The sequence below is a fragment of the Rutilus rutilus genome (genome assembly GCF_951802725.1).
Source record: "Rutilus rutilus genome assembly, chromosome: 18".
Taxonomy (NCBI): Eukaryota; Metazoa; Chordata; class Actinopteri; order Cypriniformes; family Leuciscidae; genus Rutilus; species Rutilus rutilus.
In genome coordinates, this window is record NC_140231.1 from 34,731,432 (window position 1) to 34,749,050 (window position 17,619).

General features: G+C 40.2%; 1 protein-coding gene across 1 annotated transcript; it reads right to left on the bottom strand.

Moving 5' to 3' along the window:
- Positions 1–7,527: 7,527 nt before the first annotated feature.
- LOC311277442 (vitelline membrane outer layer protein 1-like) lies at positions 7,528–9,445 on the bottom strand. Its single transcript, XM_084387759.1, has 5 exons — positions 9,092–9,445; positions 8,758–8,879; positions 8,541–8,654; positions 8,112–8,293; positions 7,528–7,721 (listed from the first exon to the last, which is right to left on the bottom strand). The coding sequence occupies exons 1-4, from the start codon at positions 9,260–9,262 to the stop codon at positions 8,113–8,115; spliced, it is 588 nt and encodes a 195-aa protein (XP_084243885.1). The 5' UTR covers positions 9,263–9,445; the 3' UTR covers positions 7,528–7,721; position 8,112.
- Positions 9,446–17,619: the final 8,174 nt, after the last annotated feature.

Here is a 17,619-nt window from a genome sequence, read left to right on the forward strand (position 1 = left end):
AGCAGTGGTTCATTGCAAGGACCGGTCGAGTTCGAAGCAAGCTTCGGAGCGTCGGTGTCAGACGTAGCATCACTAGGTATTGGTGGTTTAATGAGTAGTATGAAGCTGCAGACTCGGAGCCTGCATCCACAGTCCCGCACCCAGACTCCCGCATTCTCAGACCCCTCGTTTTTCGAGACAGCGCCTCCTATCAAATTGGATCGGATAAACATGTGAAGAACTTAAGCCGAAACGTGAGTAGCCTATCGTCAATTTTATATAGCAAATCATTGCCTACTCATTCGATTTCTTTTTTTAATCAAACTACTTAGCTCATCGATACACCAACATATGAATAGTCCATTTAATATTTGTAAAGATAGTTTGTAACCAAATTTTAGCCGTTAATGTATGTTTTTTTCGCCTTTTTTCCGCCAAAAATATTTTGATAGCTAACGTTAGCCTTTAACCTTGGTCTTTTTGTAGACAAGCCATTGTAAAGATTTGATTAAAAGTAGTTGACATTAAAGTAGACCAATTAAATACATTAAGTGTGTTAATATCAAAGAATGCCATCATTAATTATTTAATTCGATTTACCGTTTGACCTTTTTTTAATTACCGGACCTTTACTCCTAAAACTATCAATTGAATGAATCAATGCCGGAGTAATTATTTTACTTTATATAATTTATGTAGACTACTTAAATTAGTTCTTATAAAAAGTAAGTAGCCTATTAAAACGAATCAATATTAATTTAACTGTGATATGAAGTTGTTGCCTTCACTGTAACCAGTCTATGGTATTAACGTGAGCTAGAAGGAGGTGGTGTTTTTCCGCGGCCCTACTTATCACCTTTAGGTTCTTGTAATTTGCATTATTTATTATTACACAATATTTTTGACAATGTCATTCATCTTTTATTTTAGTGAAGTCGATGAATTTGACAGTGATTGCAAAAAGAATGAAAAAAGAAGGAACATTCGCCTACCAGAAAGTAATTATTTTACCTTATGCATTTACATTACATTTTACATTTATTCATTTAGCAGACACTTTTATCCAAAGCGACTTATAAATTAGTTTTTTTTATGCAATTGAAGACAAAAAGTAAAGTCACTAACACAATTCTTTCTTCCTTTTTTCTTTGCTTTGTCCTGTTTACAGCAAGATGATGTTTAGGTGATCGTTAAATAAAGTACAGAATTGTTTATTATTGTTGTTTGTCTATTCTTATTTGAGTTTTGCTTCGCATTTAAAATATCAAAAAACAGGTTTTGTAATGTTAGCATGGTAACATGTTAATTAGACCATTATAGGTTGAACTGAAAGAAAAATTGGAATTTGAATTAAAAAAACATTGTAACAATATAATATCACATAATATTTTTCAGAAGATATATCCCTTTTATCAGTAATTTTCTTTAAATTACACCCACGCTCAAATTACTGGGTAATTTGTTAGTCAGAGAACACATTGAGGTTTTTTTGGCACATGCATTAAGTAGGGAACACAAATATTTATTTGTATAACTTTAAATAAAACTAGACCGTAATTGTCACGGTATCAAATGAAGAGAAGGATTTGCAGGTTAACAGTGTTTAATAAAAACAAAACTCACAGCTGTACGCAAAATGATAATCCAAACAGGTGACACAGAGAAGGCAACAGAACAACCAGTGACATCAAACAATGAACCAGCAAAAGACACACAAAGACACAGCTTATATATGCAGGTTAATGGGAAACAGCTGGTGACAAATGATCAATGATTAACAGACAGGAGTATGGGAAATGCAGTTCATGATACATATGACAGTGAGGGGAAGAGACATCTGGTGGCAACTCAGGGAACAACACTAATACAATACAATACACACAAAACACAGTCTCACACTGTGACAGTACTCCCCCCTAAAAGGAGTGGCTTCCAGACACTCCATAAGACCAAGCACAAAAGTTCAGGTGGGTGGAGGAACGGAGGTGGATCTGGGGGAGGGATGGAGGGTCTAGAACCCCAGGGCGGGGCCGCAGGCGGTGCAGGGAGCCAGGGCGGGGCAGGGAAAATGGACAGTTCTGGAGGCCAGGGCGGAGCCGAGAGTCCATCGGACGGCCAGGGCGGAGCAGACTCTTCCTCGGGCGGCCAGGGCGGAGACTTTCCCTCGGGCGGCCAGGGCGGAGACTCTCCCTCGGGCGGCCAGGGCGGAGACTCTCCCTCGGGCGGCCGGGGCGGAGACTTTCCCTCGGGCGGCCAGGGCGGAGACTTTCCCTCGGGCGGCCAGGGCGGAGACTCTCCCTCGGGCGGCCAGGGCGGAGACTCTCCCTCGGGCGGCAGACCCCTCGGGCGGCCAGGGCGGAGACGCAAGCGGTGCAGGGAGCCAGGGCGGGGCCGCAGGCGGGACCAGAGACCAGAACGGCGCTGGAGACCAGGGTGGTGCTGCAGGCATCTCCAGACACCAGAGCCGAGCTGCAACCCATGGTGGTGCTGGCGGTAACAGGAACCTGGGCAAAGAAGCACAAGAGGCCCTATGGGCCAGGTTAGCTAGGGCAGACAGTTCAACTAGCTTGGGGTCGGCCATCTCGGGCCAGGCAGAGAGTTCAAGGAGCTCGGGGACGGCCATCTTGGGCCGGGCAGAGAGTTCAAGGAGCTCAGGGACGGCCATCTTGGGCCGGGCAGAGAGTTCAGGGAGCTCAGGATCGGCCATCTTGGGCCAGGCAGAGAGTTCAAGGAGCTCGGGGACGGCCATCTTGGGCCGGGCAGAGAGTTCAAGGAGCTCAGGGACGGCCATCTTGGGCCGGGCAGAGAGTTCAGGGAGCTCAGGATCGGCCATCTTGGGCCAGGCAGAGAGTTCAAGGAGCTCAGGGACGGCCATCTTAGGCCGGGCAGAGAGTTCAGGGAGCTCAGGATCGGCCATCTTGGGCCAGGCAGAGAGTTCAGAAACCTCGGAGTCATCCATCTTGGGCAGGACGGAGAGACTTTCAGTCGTGACAGGAAGTGCAGTAGACTCATGTTCAGACCTCTCAGCTGTGACAGGAAGTGCAAGGGACTCAGGCTCAGACCTCTCAGCCGTAACAGGAAGTTCAAGAGACTCCGATTCAGACTTATCGGCCGATTCAGGTTCATGGGCTTGAGAGACATCTTGCTGAACAGAAGAGCAGAAAGCAGACCACACACACCACAGAGCCATGGTAAACACAGGAAATACTGAGTCCAATGAACATACCTCTGGTGCCTTCCTGAGAACAGGTGCAGGCGTGATGATAGCCCTGCTTAGAACAGGTGACGCTGAGACAACAGCCATCTGGAGTGTAGGGGCAGGTATAACCCCAGCAGTCTCAAAAATAGGTGCAGGTATAGTGACAGCCATCTTGGGTACTGCTGCTGGCTTGGCGGCGGCCATTTTGAGGACTGGTGCAGGCTTGGCAGTGGTCCTCGTGAAAACCGGCACCGGGGTTGGAAAGCCAGCCCTCCGCAATGACCTTAATGGAGTCTCTGCCAGACTAGACCTCAGACGCTGGGTTCTGGCATGGATAGGAGAGAAAGGTGAGGCAGCCATCCTGTGAAGTGGCTCTGGTGCTGCAGCCATCTTGTGAATAGGCTTGGGTCTCCTCTCCATCTCCCTCTCTCGTGGCCGACGCTCGGGAAAGAGTGAAACAATCATGTCTCTAGCACTCGCTACATCCATAATTGGCTCGGGTGTGGCAGCCATCTTGTGAAGAGGCTCAGGTGTGGCAGCCATCTTGTGATATGACTCGGGTGTGTATTCCCGCAGGCCCAGAGTCCCAACACACAACGACCGGTGCGCACTACCTCCCCTCAAAAAATTGCTTGGACGGGGTCTCCTCCCTGACCTCCGAGAAGAATTCACCTTAGTCTTGGAAAAGACCCGAATCATCTCCCCGGTAAGTGCCTTGAAAGAGGCACAGCATGGGTCCCGTCTCTCCCACACCTCTGTTCCCCATGTGGCTGCTGGACCGGTCAGCAGCAGTAGCACAAACGCTACTTTCGATTCCTCAGTTTCGAAAGTCCTGTGATGCATATCTAGATGTAGAGAACACTGATTAATAAAGTTTTCACATAACTTAGGCTCACCAGCGTATCTCTCAGGGAAGTCCGTGCTAGGCTCCGGCTGACCACTCGACTCCGTGGGGTTGGGGGAAATGGATCAGGGTGGCCGCGGGTCCTTAAAAAGTCTTAAAATGTCTTAAATAAAGTTTTCCTAATAAAAGGCCTTAAAAAGTATTAAAATGTCTTAAATTCAGATTCGATAGGTCTTAAATATTTCTGGTCACGTTACCGCAAAAATTTCTACAGTTTGACGGACCTAATGCCCGTCAAGTGAAGCATCGAATCGCCAGAATGATTCAGATTTGATTACATAAACAGCTATTGATAATGATTTGAAGGCTTTTTCTGGTAACGCTGTTGAGGCTCGCGCTGCTTGTCTCTGTATAGGAAAAAATCTAAACAAATGAGCATAATGGCAAACATAAAGAAACATACTGAGGTAAAAATTCAAAATGTTGAGGGTTTTTCCTGCATAGAGAATTATGAGGCGGCCGTCCGGCTCTCGACAATAACAAATAACTGGGAATCACCGAAAACGTGAGGATGATTCTGTTTTATTTCATTTAATTTAAGTGGCGATTGATAGCCTATAGGCCTAGTTGATAATAATATAGGCCTAAGTTACCTAATGTACTGACGGTAACAATGTTGCGCTGTTGAGGCTCGCGCAGTTATTTATAACATATTATAGTTAAGAAACTAGGCTAGGCTACACGCGACCAGAGAGCTGTTTTCCTGAATGCCATCAAGATTGAAACCGAGACTGATTTCATAAGTTCAATAAACAAATACCGGTAGTTAAAATTAAGTCACTTACATTTTAGACGCAATGACTGTTTTTGTTCTGTTTCAGCAGCGAAAATAGTTCCAAACAAAGATCACAGTAGAACCCCCATAGCACATCTCACAGCAACACTTGTTGCAGCAGCATTACTGAATGATTCAGCGGTTGAGTCAAAGATTCAATTACCCATTCATAAACTGCCTCATTCTGAATAAATCAGCCGTTTGAACGAATCGTTTGAATGAATGACTCAATGATTCGCTCATTAAGACGGTCGCCTGCCGCCTCCTACTGGCGGTTTGTTTCATAAAGTATCATTCTTTTCAACATTCCTTATTTGTATATTAAAAAATATTTAAAATAATCTCATTTAATACAGTTATAATTTTTCAATGTAAATTATTTAATTTGATTGGTAACAGCCTAGTGTCTTATTATTTTAATTGAATATATTGATCAAATTTAAGAATTTGAAATGAAAGATGGAGCATACATTTAATACAATTAGGGAGAAATGCCCTTTATAAAACAGTGATGTAATGAAACATTGACAATTTAAGTTTGAAGTGAGTAAAGCCTCTGTTTAGGCTATTAAGGAAATGTAATTTTGCCTAAAGAAGAACTTTTAAATAGATTTTTAATTATTTTAAATAAATGTTCATTTTAAATCAGCTTTAACACTAAGAATTTGAATAACACTTTATCTGCTTAACACTAAGAATTTGAATAATTGTAATGTGATGATCGGATGCAGATATCTAAATCAAAGAATATGGGTTATTTGCAGGTGGATTATCTATTTTTAACAGTGGATTCGGGTGACTCAAAATGCACCAGATTAATGAATTTATCTTTAAAAAGTACAAAATTTTCTTCCGGGGGGGCATGCCCCTGGATCCCCCTAGAGGTACCAAGCTCCACCCACAAAAATAATGTGGGAAACACAGGCTATATGATGATCTACAAAAAATAGAAATTTAATTATCTTATTATTAAAATACATTAATACGATTTTACCACCTCCGCCTCATTTTGAGCCAGGAAAAACCCCTGAGTAACATAACATGACAGGAGCTATTTTGCTGAGTATTCTCACGATTGCAAATGTTACATTGATTTTAGTTCAATAAACAAGTAGTGACTATTAAATTATTTCAATTACTTAGGTTAAATATTACATATACGCATGTAATATAATGTGTATTTCCATCACAGGTTTGGTCTTAAATTTCATTCAAAGTGGCATTAAAAAGGTCTTAAAAAGTCTTAAATTTAACTTGTTTATATCTGTAGACACCCTGATGGATGGTGTGGGAGCGACACGGAACCACTCTGCAACAACAGGAGCTGTTGTTGCAAATCCGCCACCCTGGTACTCAGTGCTTCTCTCACCCGCTCCAAGTTGCTCTCCTGTGTAAGATCCATAGCAGTGATACAAAAATAACTCCGGCTACAAATAACTCCTGTGGCTGATAACCCGCTCCTTCCTTAATGGCTGGTTCATTCTGTCACGGTATCAAATGAAGAGAAGGATTTGCAGGTTAACAGTGTTTAATAAAAACATAAAACTCACAGCCGTACGCAAAATGATAATCCAAACAGGTGACAGAGAAGGCAACAGAACAACCAGTGACATCAAACGATGAACCAGCAAAAGACACACAAAGACACAGCTTATATATGCAGGTTAATGGGAAACAGCTGGTGACAAATGATCAATGATTAACAGACAGGAGTATGGGAAATGCAGTTCATGATACATATGACAGTGAGGGGAAGAGACATCTGGTGGCAACTCAGGGAACAACACTAATACAATACAATACACACAAAACACAGTCTCACACTGTGACAGTAATATTGCACCCTATTGTTTTCAGTGGCATTTGGATAAGGGTGTTATACGATCTTCCGAACAGTTGTTTCGAAAAACGAGGTGTCTGAGAATGCGGGACTCTGGGTGCGGTTGTTATACGATCTTCCGAACAGCAGGAGGCGCTGTCTCGAAAAAACGAGGGGTCTGAGAATGTGGGACTCTGGGTGCGGGACTGTAGATGCAGGCTCCGATTCTGCAGCTTCATAATATTGGGCTGCGCGCTGCGGTGTCAATGCGGAACGAGTGTAGCCTAATGCATCTAACGTGACAAATGTGAAAAAACAAAAATCCTCGACCGGCCCACCGGGAATTCTCCCGATTACCCACCCCGGGCCTGTTGACAGCCAACCCTAGGCGCCGCTAGATCGGGAAGCGCGGATTGAGTGAGAGCGAGTGGATCACGTGGCATGAAGCAAGCTCGGTCTCTGCCTCAATGTTGATAATTCAAGACAGCATGAGAACTGACTGCGCATGCGCAAACCTACATAAACTACGTTCTATGGACCAAAGAGGCATTGCTAACCTCTGCCTCAATGGGCATGGCCTTAAATTTCCTGCATGAAACAATGGTTTTAGGAGCAAACAATGGCAAAATGAGTATATTATGTGTATTCCTGAGAATTTTTGTTACAAAAATTTTGGAATAAAATAAATCATAATGTGGTGAATTAATAAAGTTCTTGGAATTAATAAGGTAATGTCCACATTTCCATGAAGGTATTTTAATGAAATCTCAGATTTCTGTCTCTCAAGTGACAGTCTACACACCCGTACGAATTTTTTTTTTTTTTTCAATCTAAGAAAATACATTCACATGTAACATTTTAAGAACATTTTTATTTGATGTCTGAAACATGTACATTTAACAATCAATCAAGCAGGGAGCATATTCTAAACCAAATATATAATGTTTTAACATGTTCCTTTCAAGCAGTCTCAGTTCCCCCAGCTTAGAATTCACTGCAATCCCCAAAGCTCCTCTGGACACATTGGGGAACCTCTTCACTGCCACTGTCAAGACAAATATATTTTATTTATATATTATATATTTTTGTTTTAAAGGGGTGGTTCACCACATATCCATATTTAAACATAACACACATCAGTAAGCACAAATAGAAGCTGAAACATGCTTGCTTGACGAATGAGGACCAATTACACAAGCTTTTAGAAACACATGAAGTTTGTTATTCCACATTAAGTGCTTCTTTTTATGTTTGCTGATCAAAGTTTGTGTGTAGATAAAAGCCTAAATTAAATCTGCTCATCATATAAAGTGAGTCTCTTCTGAAAATCGGGACTAAACCGCTTGACGAATATGAATAGGTTTTACGATCTCTTTATGAACTTTCTGAAGCATCAGTGTCTGCGTCAGTCTGAGTTTGATTGAAATCACATCACCTTAATCACAGCAGAGCATGATCACGTCATTGAGAGCGGTGTCGTCTCCACTTCCCTGTGGCGGTTCTACCAGGGTCTGTAAGCCGCAGATTCCTTTTCCTTCACACGTTGGACTCCAGTCGCCCCAGTTGCCCCATTCTGTGCCGCCACCCTCCATCTCCTGACCTCCACTGCATTTGAACCTGAAAAAAAAAATTATGTGACAATATTATGATAAAATATATTGTGCTGTTGTGTCAGTCGCATGATCACCTGCAGCAATCACAATCTTGAACAGCAGCACCACTGCAAGTGTGATATTACCTAAACTATTGATGGGGGAAAACTGAGTCCTTAAATGGCAAAATAAAACCAGGATGGGTAAGAGATGGTGTAAGAGGTTTACACTGGGTAAGAGATGTTGTAGAACTTATAGCAGCACACACTCACTTGATGTTGTTTGCGGCCGTATCATCTCTGTCTCCTTGGGAAGATTCAACTCTCAGCTGGAAAGCTGTAAAGTATCCAGAACGACACCATCTGATACGTTGCCAAGAACCCCACCTGAAGAAAACAGCTGCCTGATTAAATCATTGTTATTCAAGAAAATCCTTAATTTACTTATCTAGCTTAAATGCAATAATTGTTCATAATCGGAGTCCATTACTTTGCTACGTTGGACTCATTTACGGTGTATCCACGTGAGCTTGATGAATCTTTGGACCGATCGACACAGTGAAGACGAATCCCATTGAGCGCTGTATCATCACCCAACTGAAGTGTTTCCACCTTAAAACAACATTGAGACAATCTTCCACTTGAAAGAAACTCTAACCCAAAACTTAGTAACATTTATCTTCATGCTCTTTAATATTATACTGGCACTTAAATCTTAAGCAGGTGCAGTTCCCTGGCATTAAATGAACAGCAACTCTATAGTTTTGAATCTTTGAAGCGCTCATCCACCCCCACATTAGCCACAGAGTCAATGCCCAACTTACCTTCAGACTAAACCCTGCGGCGTATGTTCCACTCGGACATATGCTCTTAGGCCCCCACGATCCCCAACCCATTCCATTCGTCACCTTCAGCTCAGATCTGTAAGACCGGTCGGTGCTCACATGCCCAATAATGGCTAGCAGTGAAAACATCATGGAAAAGAAGTGATGCATTGCTACAGCACTGGCCTGAACACTGATAGTTAGATTAATTTGCAGAGAATAATTAAACAGAGACAGTATAGTACCATAACACTCTCAAGTTTAGTTAGGAAGAAGCCTCATATTTATACACAAGAATCATTAACCACGATGTCCATTCCATCCAATCATAATACTCAAAGATCAACCCCTACCATATTTGGCATATTAAGAAATAATGTTTTATTAACAAAGTTCGGGAGGAGCACGTTCAGATAATTAACCCTAATTAAACACCTGTGGAGCACAATCAGTTAATCAACCCAATCAATGAGTTAAGAGGTGTCTATATATACAGCAGATAATCACACTTTGAGTCAAAGGAGTCGTCAACTCCGAGCTTGTTGTATTTCACTCGGGGTTTATTTTCCTCAGCTCTGGGTATTGGTAGTGATGGCCAAATGAAGCGTTTCGAAGCATTGTTGCTTTCTGATACAATTGTGTCGAAAATGGTTCATTACTCGAAGCTTCATTCAGATAGAAATTGCAGCACCATCTCCTGGTGAAGTAAATGTAATGCAACAAAGCTGACAACCATAAAATGCAAGTAACGCCCCGTTTATTACGTGTTCACCGAGGCGATCAAAGCTGACACAGTGTTAGTGCTGTGAAACTCATGTAGGTGAATTTTACAGATACTGATGAATTTCACCTGTTCACCTTGATAATAAAACATTAAGCATGATTTGTGTGTGTGTAATTATTTCTTTAGACAAGGACAGAAGATCAGACCAGCTTAAAAAAAGTTGGAAACCATCACAGAAATTCTAATGGGTTTATATTAAAATGGGAACCATTGGCTTTTACCATTTAAACCACTACATTATTTATTTTTTTAACTGTGTGTTTGGTACATATTGCATTAGGATTTAATGCCCCCACCAATACAGCCCAACACATATCAGTGGACCCACAGAGACCACTATAATTCCCATTACAACCAATAAAATTCCCATGAAAACCATTAAATCCAATAGAATTTCTGTAATGGTTTCTATGTTGTTGTTTTTTTACCTTAACTTTTATAAGAAATACAGCCGCCAGGTTTCAAACCTGTCAACACTGGATTGGGCTGTCAAAGCAGTCAGGTGGTTCACTACAGGACTGAACCAGTGTGTTTGCTTCAGAAGTCATTTTCACGTGACTAGTGACGTAATGATACAAGCTCCGAAGCAGTGGTTCATTGCAAGGACCGGTCGAGTTCGAAGCAAGCTTCGGAGCGTCGGTGTCAGACGTAGCATCACTAGGTATTGGTGGTTTAATGACATATCATTATCCAAAGAGGCAATCAACTCATCAGAAACCTGTTGTTTTCCACCAAATTTAGGTTCTAATCTTCACCTTTTCATATACCTGAACTCCAGTAAACTCAACCAAGATGGCTGATATGATTCTTTTTAAGGTTCTAATAGTGCAGAAGATTAATGGCACATTTCAAGAGAATCGTTCAAATTGGAATAAAAGCATGAAATTTGGCAAAGATACTCTCTAAGGGTCAATTTTTTTGGAAAAAGGCATTGGCCATCCAAAAATTCAACATGGTGGCCATTTTTTCAAGATGGCCGCTATTTCTGTCAAATGCTCATTATAGCTGTGTCCCAATGTGAAGACTGCATCCTTAGAAGGCTGCGGACTTCAAACGATGCAGCCTATGCGTCCTCCGAACGATGCACCATGTAGCCTTCGTAGGATTTCCTAATTGTGCAGCCAGGTGTTCCCGATTACCGCTCCAGGTGCCAAGCAACGGTGCGAGAGTATCCTGCCATCCTGACAATTCATTTGATATAATTGAGTAAACAGCTTTGGAGCCCGAATTGGCTATTGTCATTTTTATGTTTTATATTTTACTGGAGGACATGGTATTAAGGATGTTTGAGGTCATGTAGCCTACTTTCGGCTTAGAATCTTCGGATAGCCGAAGATTAAAATGTTCATTTATATCTTACCTTGATGCGATTTTGTAGGCTAGTGTATTATTTTTTATTATGTACATAAATGGACCTTGGTAAATATATTTACACAGGTTTTCAACCCTATTTGAATATAAAACTCAGCTGAATATAAAAAGTCCAGTGCGCATGTTACTCCCGCTCGTCATCGGCAGCTGTCAGTCACTGTTGCTAGGCAACAAGAGCAATCCTCCGTAGGCTAGACCGGTCCGAGCGCTTCAGATGCGCCCTTTGAAATTGGACGGAGCTGTATAGCAACAATTTGTTAATATTGTGACAATAGGTCTACATTTTGTTACTTTAATTTTCAAAATAACCAGTGGTGGTATGTAAGGAACTACATCGTTAATTCTCGAAGTGATTTTCCCACACAGGACAGCAACACTATAAAATTAGGTTATTTTACAATATGATGCAGTTTTACAATAAACTACACAAAAGTATATAGTTTAAATGTATCAACCTTGAAAATATTCGGAAGTAAAATGCAACATATGCAGTAGGCCTAAAATAAAAGCAGAACCATCATAAAAACCCTGACGAGGTTATTTTCCTGCAGAATTCCTTTACTTTTACTCTTGATACGTTAAGTACATTAGAGTACATAGAGTATGCAAGATAATTTTGCTTAGCTAAGGTTTGAAATATATGACTAGTAGTTTTTCCCCCAATGCGGTATTAGAGGTTATTACAGTGTGTGCAGAATTATTAGGCACGTTGATTTTCTGATCATATTTTATTTCCAGGAACATTTTGCCAATTCCAAACCATATTAATCTTAATAATTACTATTAATTTTGTATTTAATCATTTATAAGTGATATATAATTGTTCATGAAGGCTGGAAATGAAAAATGTCTTTTTATTTTCAGGTGTGCAGAATTGTTAGGCAAGTTTTCTTTTACAGATAAAATAAGCCAAAAAAGAGATTTAACAAAGACTGAAAAGTCAAAAATGATTAAATCCCCATGAGAAGAATGCAATACTAATGCAATACTAGAGATTGCAGTTAAGGCATGACCACTGGACAGTGAAATGCTCATTGGGTCAGACAAAAACAGGTGGAGAAGAAAAAACACATGTTAACTGCAAAAGAATGAAGAATTAAGGTGAAGAATTAAGTGTGAAACCATCAGGAACCCTTTAGTCTTCAGCGCCACCATTTTCCAGAACTGCAGCCTACCTGGAGTCTCCAGAAGAGCAAGGTGTCAGGGTCTCAGAGACTTGGGGTAGGCAAAGAATCCTAAAAAACGACCCTCTCTTAATAAGAATCACAAACTGAAGAGTAGTAAAATACATGAAGACTGTTTTTTTATAGGCTTTATACAGACAGATTGAGAGTGACTCTTGAAGGACCAGAACCACATCCTCTTCTACCACTGTTTGAAGAATTCATCTTCTAGAATATGTTTTAATACGTTTTGTGAGTTTATTTTTAGTCCATCTCTGCAAAACGGACTTCAGGGTAGGAGATGGACTAAAAATAAACTCACAAAACGTATTAAAACGTATTCTGGAAGATGAATTCTTCAAACAGTGGTAGAAGAGGATGTGGTTCTGGTAATTAATAATAATTTATATTTAATTTAAAAAAATAATAAAATAATATAAAATATTTACTAATATAGGTATTTTATATAAATAAGCACAGCTGCATCCACCTCCGACTTCTGGTTATTAGCGGCTACTTCCTGCTGCCAGCTGTCGATTTTTTGCTGAACCCGCTCTCCGAGGGGCACAACCGAAGGGAATTGTCTCCGTTTTTCAAAATAACCATGTACATGTAAACGGGGCCTAAATTTAAATAAAGTAGATGCTATTTTTATCAAAACCGGGCATGCTTTGACGGCTAATTGCCCCGTTTACACATACATGGTTATTTTGAAAAACGGAGACATTTCCCTTCGTTAGAGATAAGGGAACGAGTACTGCATTGCAAACGCTGTGGGAAAACTCCTTTTCTCGAGAATATTGAAGCCTTTATTTTAAAACGCATTGCAGCTGCACAGCAAGAGCATAATAGCCCGCGAAACGGGCTGATTGACTGTGCAGCGGCAACTGCACAAACCTATGGTGAGTGCCCGGGCGCGCGTGGTCCAATAGGAGCGCTTGATGCCCTGCCAACTTGAGCGACATGTCAGAAGAGTATAAATAGGGAGAAAACTCACCATAAACCACCAGATATATACTGCTTGCCGACAGGATTCTATTCACCAGACCACATCACTATCATCATGTATTAATGAACTAAAGGCCTGGCTCAACTCCAATTTTCTCAGTCTGAATCTGACTAAAACAGAAATATTAATCACTGGCCCTCCATCTCTAACAAAAAATGTAAGCAACATTCCCAGACTTGACCTCGAAGCTACAGCAATAATTCCATCTGCCACTGTCAAAAACTTGGGTATTATTCTTGACCCTGCACTGACGTTCAACGCTTACATTAGTCAACTTTGTAAAGCGTCCTTTTTTTCAGGAAGGAGAGGACCAATGGTACTTCGCACGTATTTGGGTCGAGGTTCCGAGCTAAACCGTTCGATGACCTGATCCGTTTGATGTCCTGAGGAATCATAGAGACTGGAGGGAACGCACAGAGGGTGAGGCTGGGCCATTCGTGGGCCAGCGCATCCCTGCTCTTTGAGAAAAAGATTGGGCAGTGACAGTTGTCTCTGAGGCAAAGAGGTCTACCTCTGCTCTGTCGTAGACCTCCCATTAGGGGTGACCCCGAATAGTCGAAGATTCGATGCTTCGATAGGAGGAGCCTGATTCGACTACCGATCTCACGGTCGAATCTTCGCAGAGGTGTTATGAAAGGAGGATCATGCCACTTTGGCTATATGAGGGCGCTCAATGTCTGATTTCACATAGAACTAGCTTTTATGTCAATACGTTAATATTCAGCCTATTATGATAATGCTGTATATACAAATGTGCAAAGAAAGAAATAAGTATTTAAAAAATATTTTTTTAAGGTGCGTGAATAAATCCAAACACCCCGTGACAGATTTAAGTTTCACTTTCAATCCGTGACCGACAGAGGAGCGTCTTCGCGGCAAGGATTTAAATCTTTAACAATGTCTGGGATAAGAAAATCTAAAATGTGGATGTACACCATCAGAAAGAATATTCTCCAAGGCTGGATTTAGCATCAGGAAAACCATGATCGCACTTCTCCCGGCCATCGTTAACACGTTTCACGCATAGACTGGGTTTCACCTTAGAATGTATTTTATCCGCGCGCACAATTTGAAAAGACTCCAACGGACACAGACAGAGTGAAAGACTGGATTTGTTCTCTCGATCAGGTAGGGTACAAGTGATTTCAAAACTTGTCAGCCGGTTCTAATTTGATTTTTGGATGCTGTGAGTGTGAACATTTTTAGCTAAAAAGACTGCCTCTCCAGTTTAGCATTTATTGTTGTTTCTGCAGTTAAAAAGACAAAGTTGAAAATTCTGGCTACTATCGTTATTTTAATAATTTCTTTATTTTTATTTTATTTATTAATCTGTCAGGGTTATCTAATCTAACTATTTGTGGCTTGTGTTTTGAATATGTTCCCCTCCACTTTAGGCATTTTGCACACATTTGCTCCTCATCTTGTGACTTGATTCTGATTTATTTCGTTTTGTATTTTTATTTATTAGAAAGGTATATTCTGTTCTAATTAAATTTAGTAAATTAATTGTTAATTTTTTCTGTGCATCGATGTTGTGCTGTAGGCTGGCCTGCTCGCACAGGTAATTTATCCGATTTAATTTGATTTGCATGTGAAATGCAAATCCTGCCTGCACAGGGTGGCCGCGGGTCCTTAAAAAGTCTTAAAATGTCTTAAATAAAGTTTTCCTAATAAAAGGCCTTAAAAAGTATTAAAATGTCTTAAATTCAGATTCGATAGGTCTTAAATATTTCTGGTCACGTTACCGCAAAAATTTCTACAGTTTGACGGACCTAATGCCCGTCAAGTGAAGCATCGAATCGCCAGAATGATTCAGATTTGATTACATAAACAGCTATTGATAATGATTTGAAGGCTTTTTCTGGTAACGCTGTTGAGGCTCGCGCTGCTTGTCTCTGTATAGGAAAAAATCTAAACAAATGAGCATAATGGCAAACATAAAGAAACATACTGAGGTAAAAATTCAAAATGTTGAGGGTTTTTCCTGCATAGAGAATTATGAGGCGGCCGTCCGGCTCTCGACAATAACAAATAACTGGGAATCACCGAAAACGTGAGGATGATTCTGTTTTATTTCATTTAATTTAAGTGGCGATTGATAGCCTATAGGCCTAGTTGATAATAATATAGGCCTAAGTTACCTAATGTACTGACGGTAACAATGTTGCGCTGTTGAGGCTCGCGCAGTTATTTATAACATATTATAGTTAAGAAACTAGGCTAGGCTACACGCGACCAGAGAGCTGTTTTCCTGAATGCCATCAAGATTGAAACCGAGACTGATTTCATAAGTTCAATAAACAAATACCGGTAGTTAAAATTAAGTCACTTACATTTTAGACGCAATGACTGTTTTTGTTCTGTTTCAGCAGCGAAAATAGTTCCAAACAAAGATCACAGTAGAACCCCCATAGCACATCTCACAGCAACACTTGTTGCAGCAGCATTACTGAATGATTCAGCGGTTGAGTCAAAGATTCAATTACCCATTCATAAACTGCCTCATTCTGAATAAATCAGCCGTTTGAACGAATCGTTTGAATGAATGACTCAATGATTCGCTCATTAAGACGGTCGCCTGCCGCCTCCTACTGGCGGTTTAGGCCTGTTCACACCAAGCACGATAACTATAAAGATAACGATAAAGATAACTATATATGCGTCCACACCAACGACCGATAACGTCTTTTTATTCTAAGCACGCGCGCGCCCGGATGATCCAGATCCATTTTAAATGCGCGAGACCTTTAAATTAGAATGGATTCTGATTGGCTGTCAGTGTTTTATCGTTCAACAGCTGGAAAAAAATCGTTCTAAAAGTGATCCCGACGATATCGTTCCTCATATCTTTATCGTTATAGTTGTGGTGTGAACTCTGTTATTCTTTAATATGGAGAACGATTTTTAGAATTATATTTTTATCGTTATCTTTATAGTTATCGTCCTTGGTGTGAACGGGCCTTAAGTTTCATAAAGTATCATTCTTTTCAACATTCCTTATTTGTATATTAAAAAATATTTAAAATAATCTCATTTAATACAGTTATAATTTTTCAATGTAAATTATTTAATTTGATTGGTAACAGCCTAGTGTCTTATTATTTTAATTGAATATATTGATCAAATTTAAGAATTTGAAATGAAAGATGGAGCATACATTTAATACAATTAGGGGGGAAATGCCCTTTATAAAACAGTGATGTAATGAAACATTGACAATTTAAGTTTGAAGTGAGTAAAGCCTCTGTTTAGGCTATTAAGGAAATGTAATTTTGCCTAAAGAAGAACTTTTAAATAAATTTTTAATTATTTTAAATAAATGTTCATTTTAAATCAGCTTTAACACTAAGAATTTGAATAACACTTTATCTGCTTAACACTAAGAATTTGAATAATTGTAATGTGATGATCGGATGCAGATATCTAAATCAAAGAATATGGGTTATTTGCAGGTGGATTATCTATTTTTAACAGTGGATTCGGGTGACTCAAAATGCACCAGATTAATGAATTTATCTTTAAAAAGTACAAAATTTTCTTCCGGGGGGGCATGCCCCTGTATCCCCCTAGAGGTACCAAGCTCCACCCACAAAAATAATGTGGGAAACACAGGCTATATGATGATCTACAAAAAATAGAAATTTAATTATCTTATTATTAAAATACATTAATACGATTTTACCACCTCCGCCTCATTTTGAGCCAGGAAAAACCCCTGAGTAACATAACATGACAGGAGCTATTTTGCTGAGTATTCTCACGATTGCAAATGTTACATTGATTTTAGTTCAATAAACAAGTAGTGACTATTAAATTATTTCAATTACTTAGGTTAAATATTACATATACGCATGTAATATAATGTGTATTTCCATCACAGGTTTGGTCTTAAATTTCATTCAAAGTGGCATTAAAAAGGTCTTAAAAAATCTTAAATTTAACTTGTTTATATCTGTAGACACCCTGATGGATGGTGTGGGAGCGACACGGAACCACTCTGCAACAACAGGAGCTGTTGTTGCAAATCCGCCACCCTGGTACTCAGTGCTTCTCTCACCCGCTCCAAGTTGCTCTCCTGTGTAAGATCCATAGCAGTGATACAAAAATAACTCTGGCTACAAATAACTCCTGTGGCTGATAACCCGCTCCTTCCTTAATGGCTGGTTCATTCTGTCACGGTATCAAATGAAGAGAAGGATTT

Bases quoted from the DNA above. Each gene is read 5' to 3' on its own strand.
- LOC311277442 (XM_084387759.1), bottom strand. From the start codon at position 9,262: ATGCATCACTTCTTTTCCATGATGTTTTCACTGCTAGCCATTATTGGG. The intron at 8,655-8,757 runs GTAATGGACTCC...TGTTTTCTTCAG, and splicing joins AATGAGTCCAACGTAGCAAA to GTGGGGTTCTTGGCAACGTA. The intron at 8,294-8,540 runs GTGAGTGTGTGC...TTTTTTTTTCAG, and splicing joins ACGGCCGCAAACAACATCAA to GTTCAAATGCAGTGGAGGTC.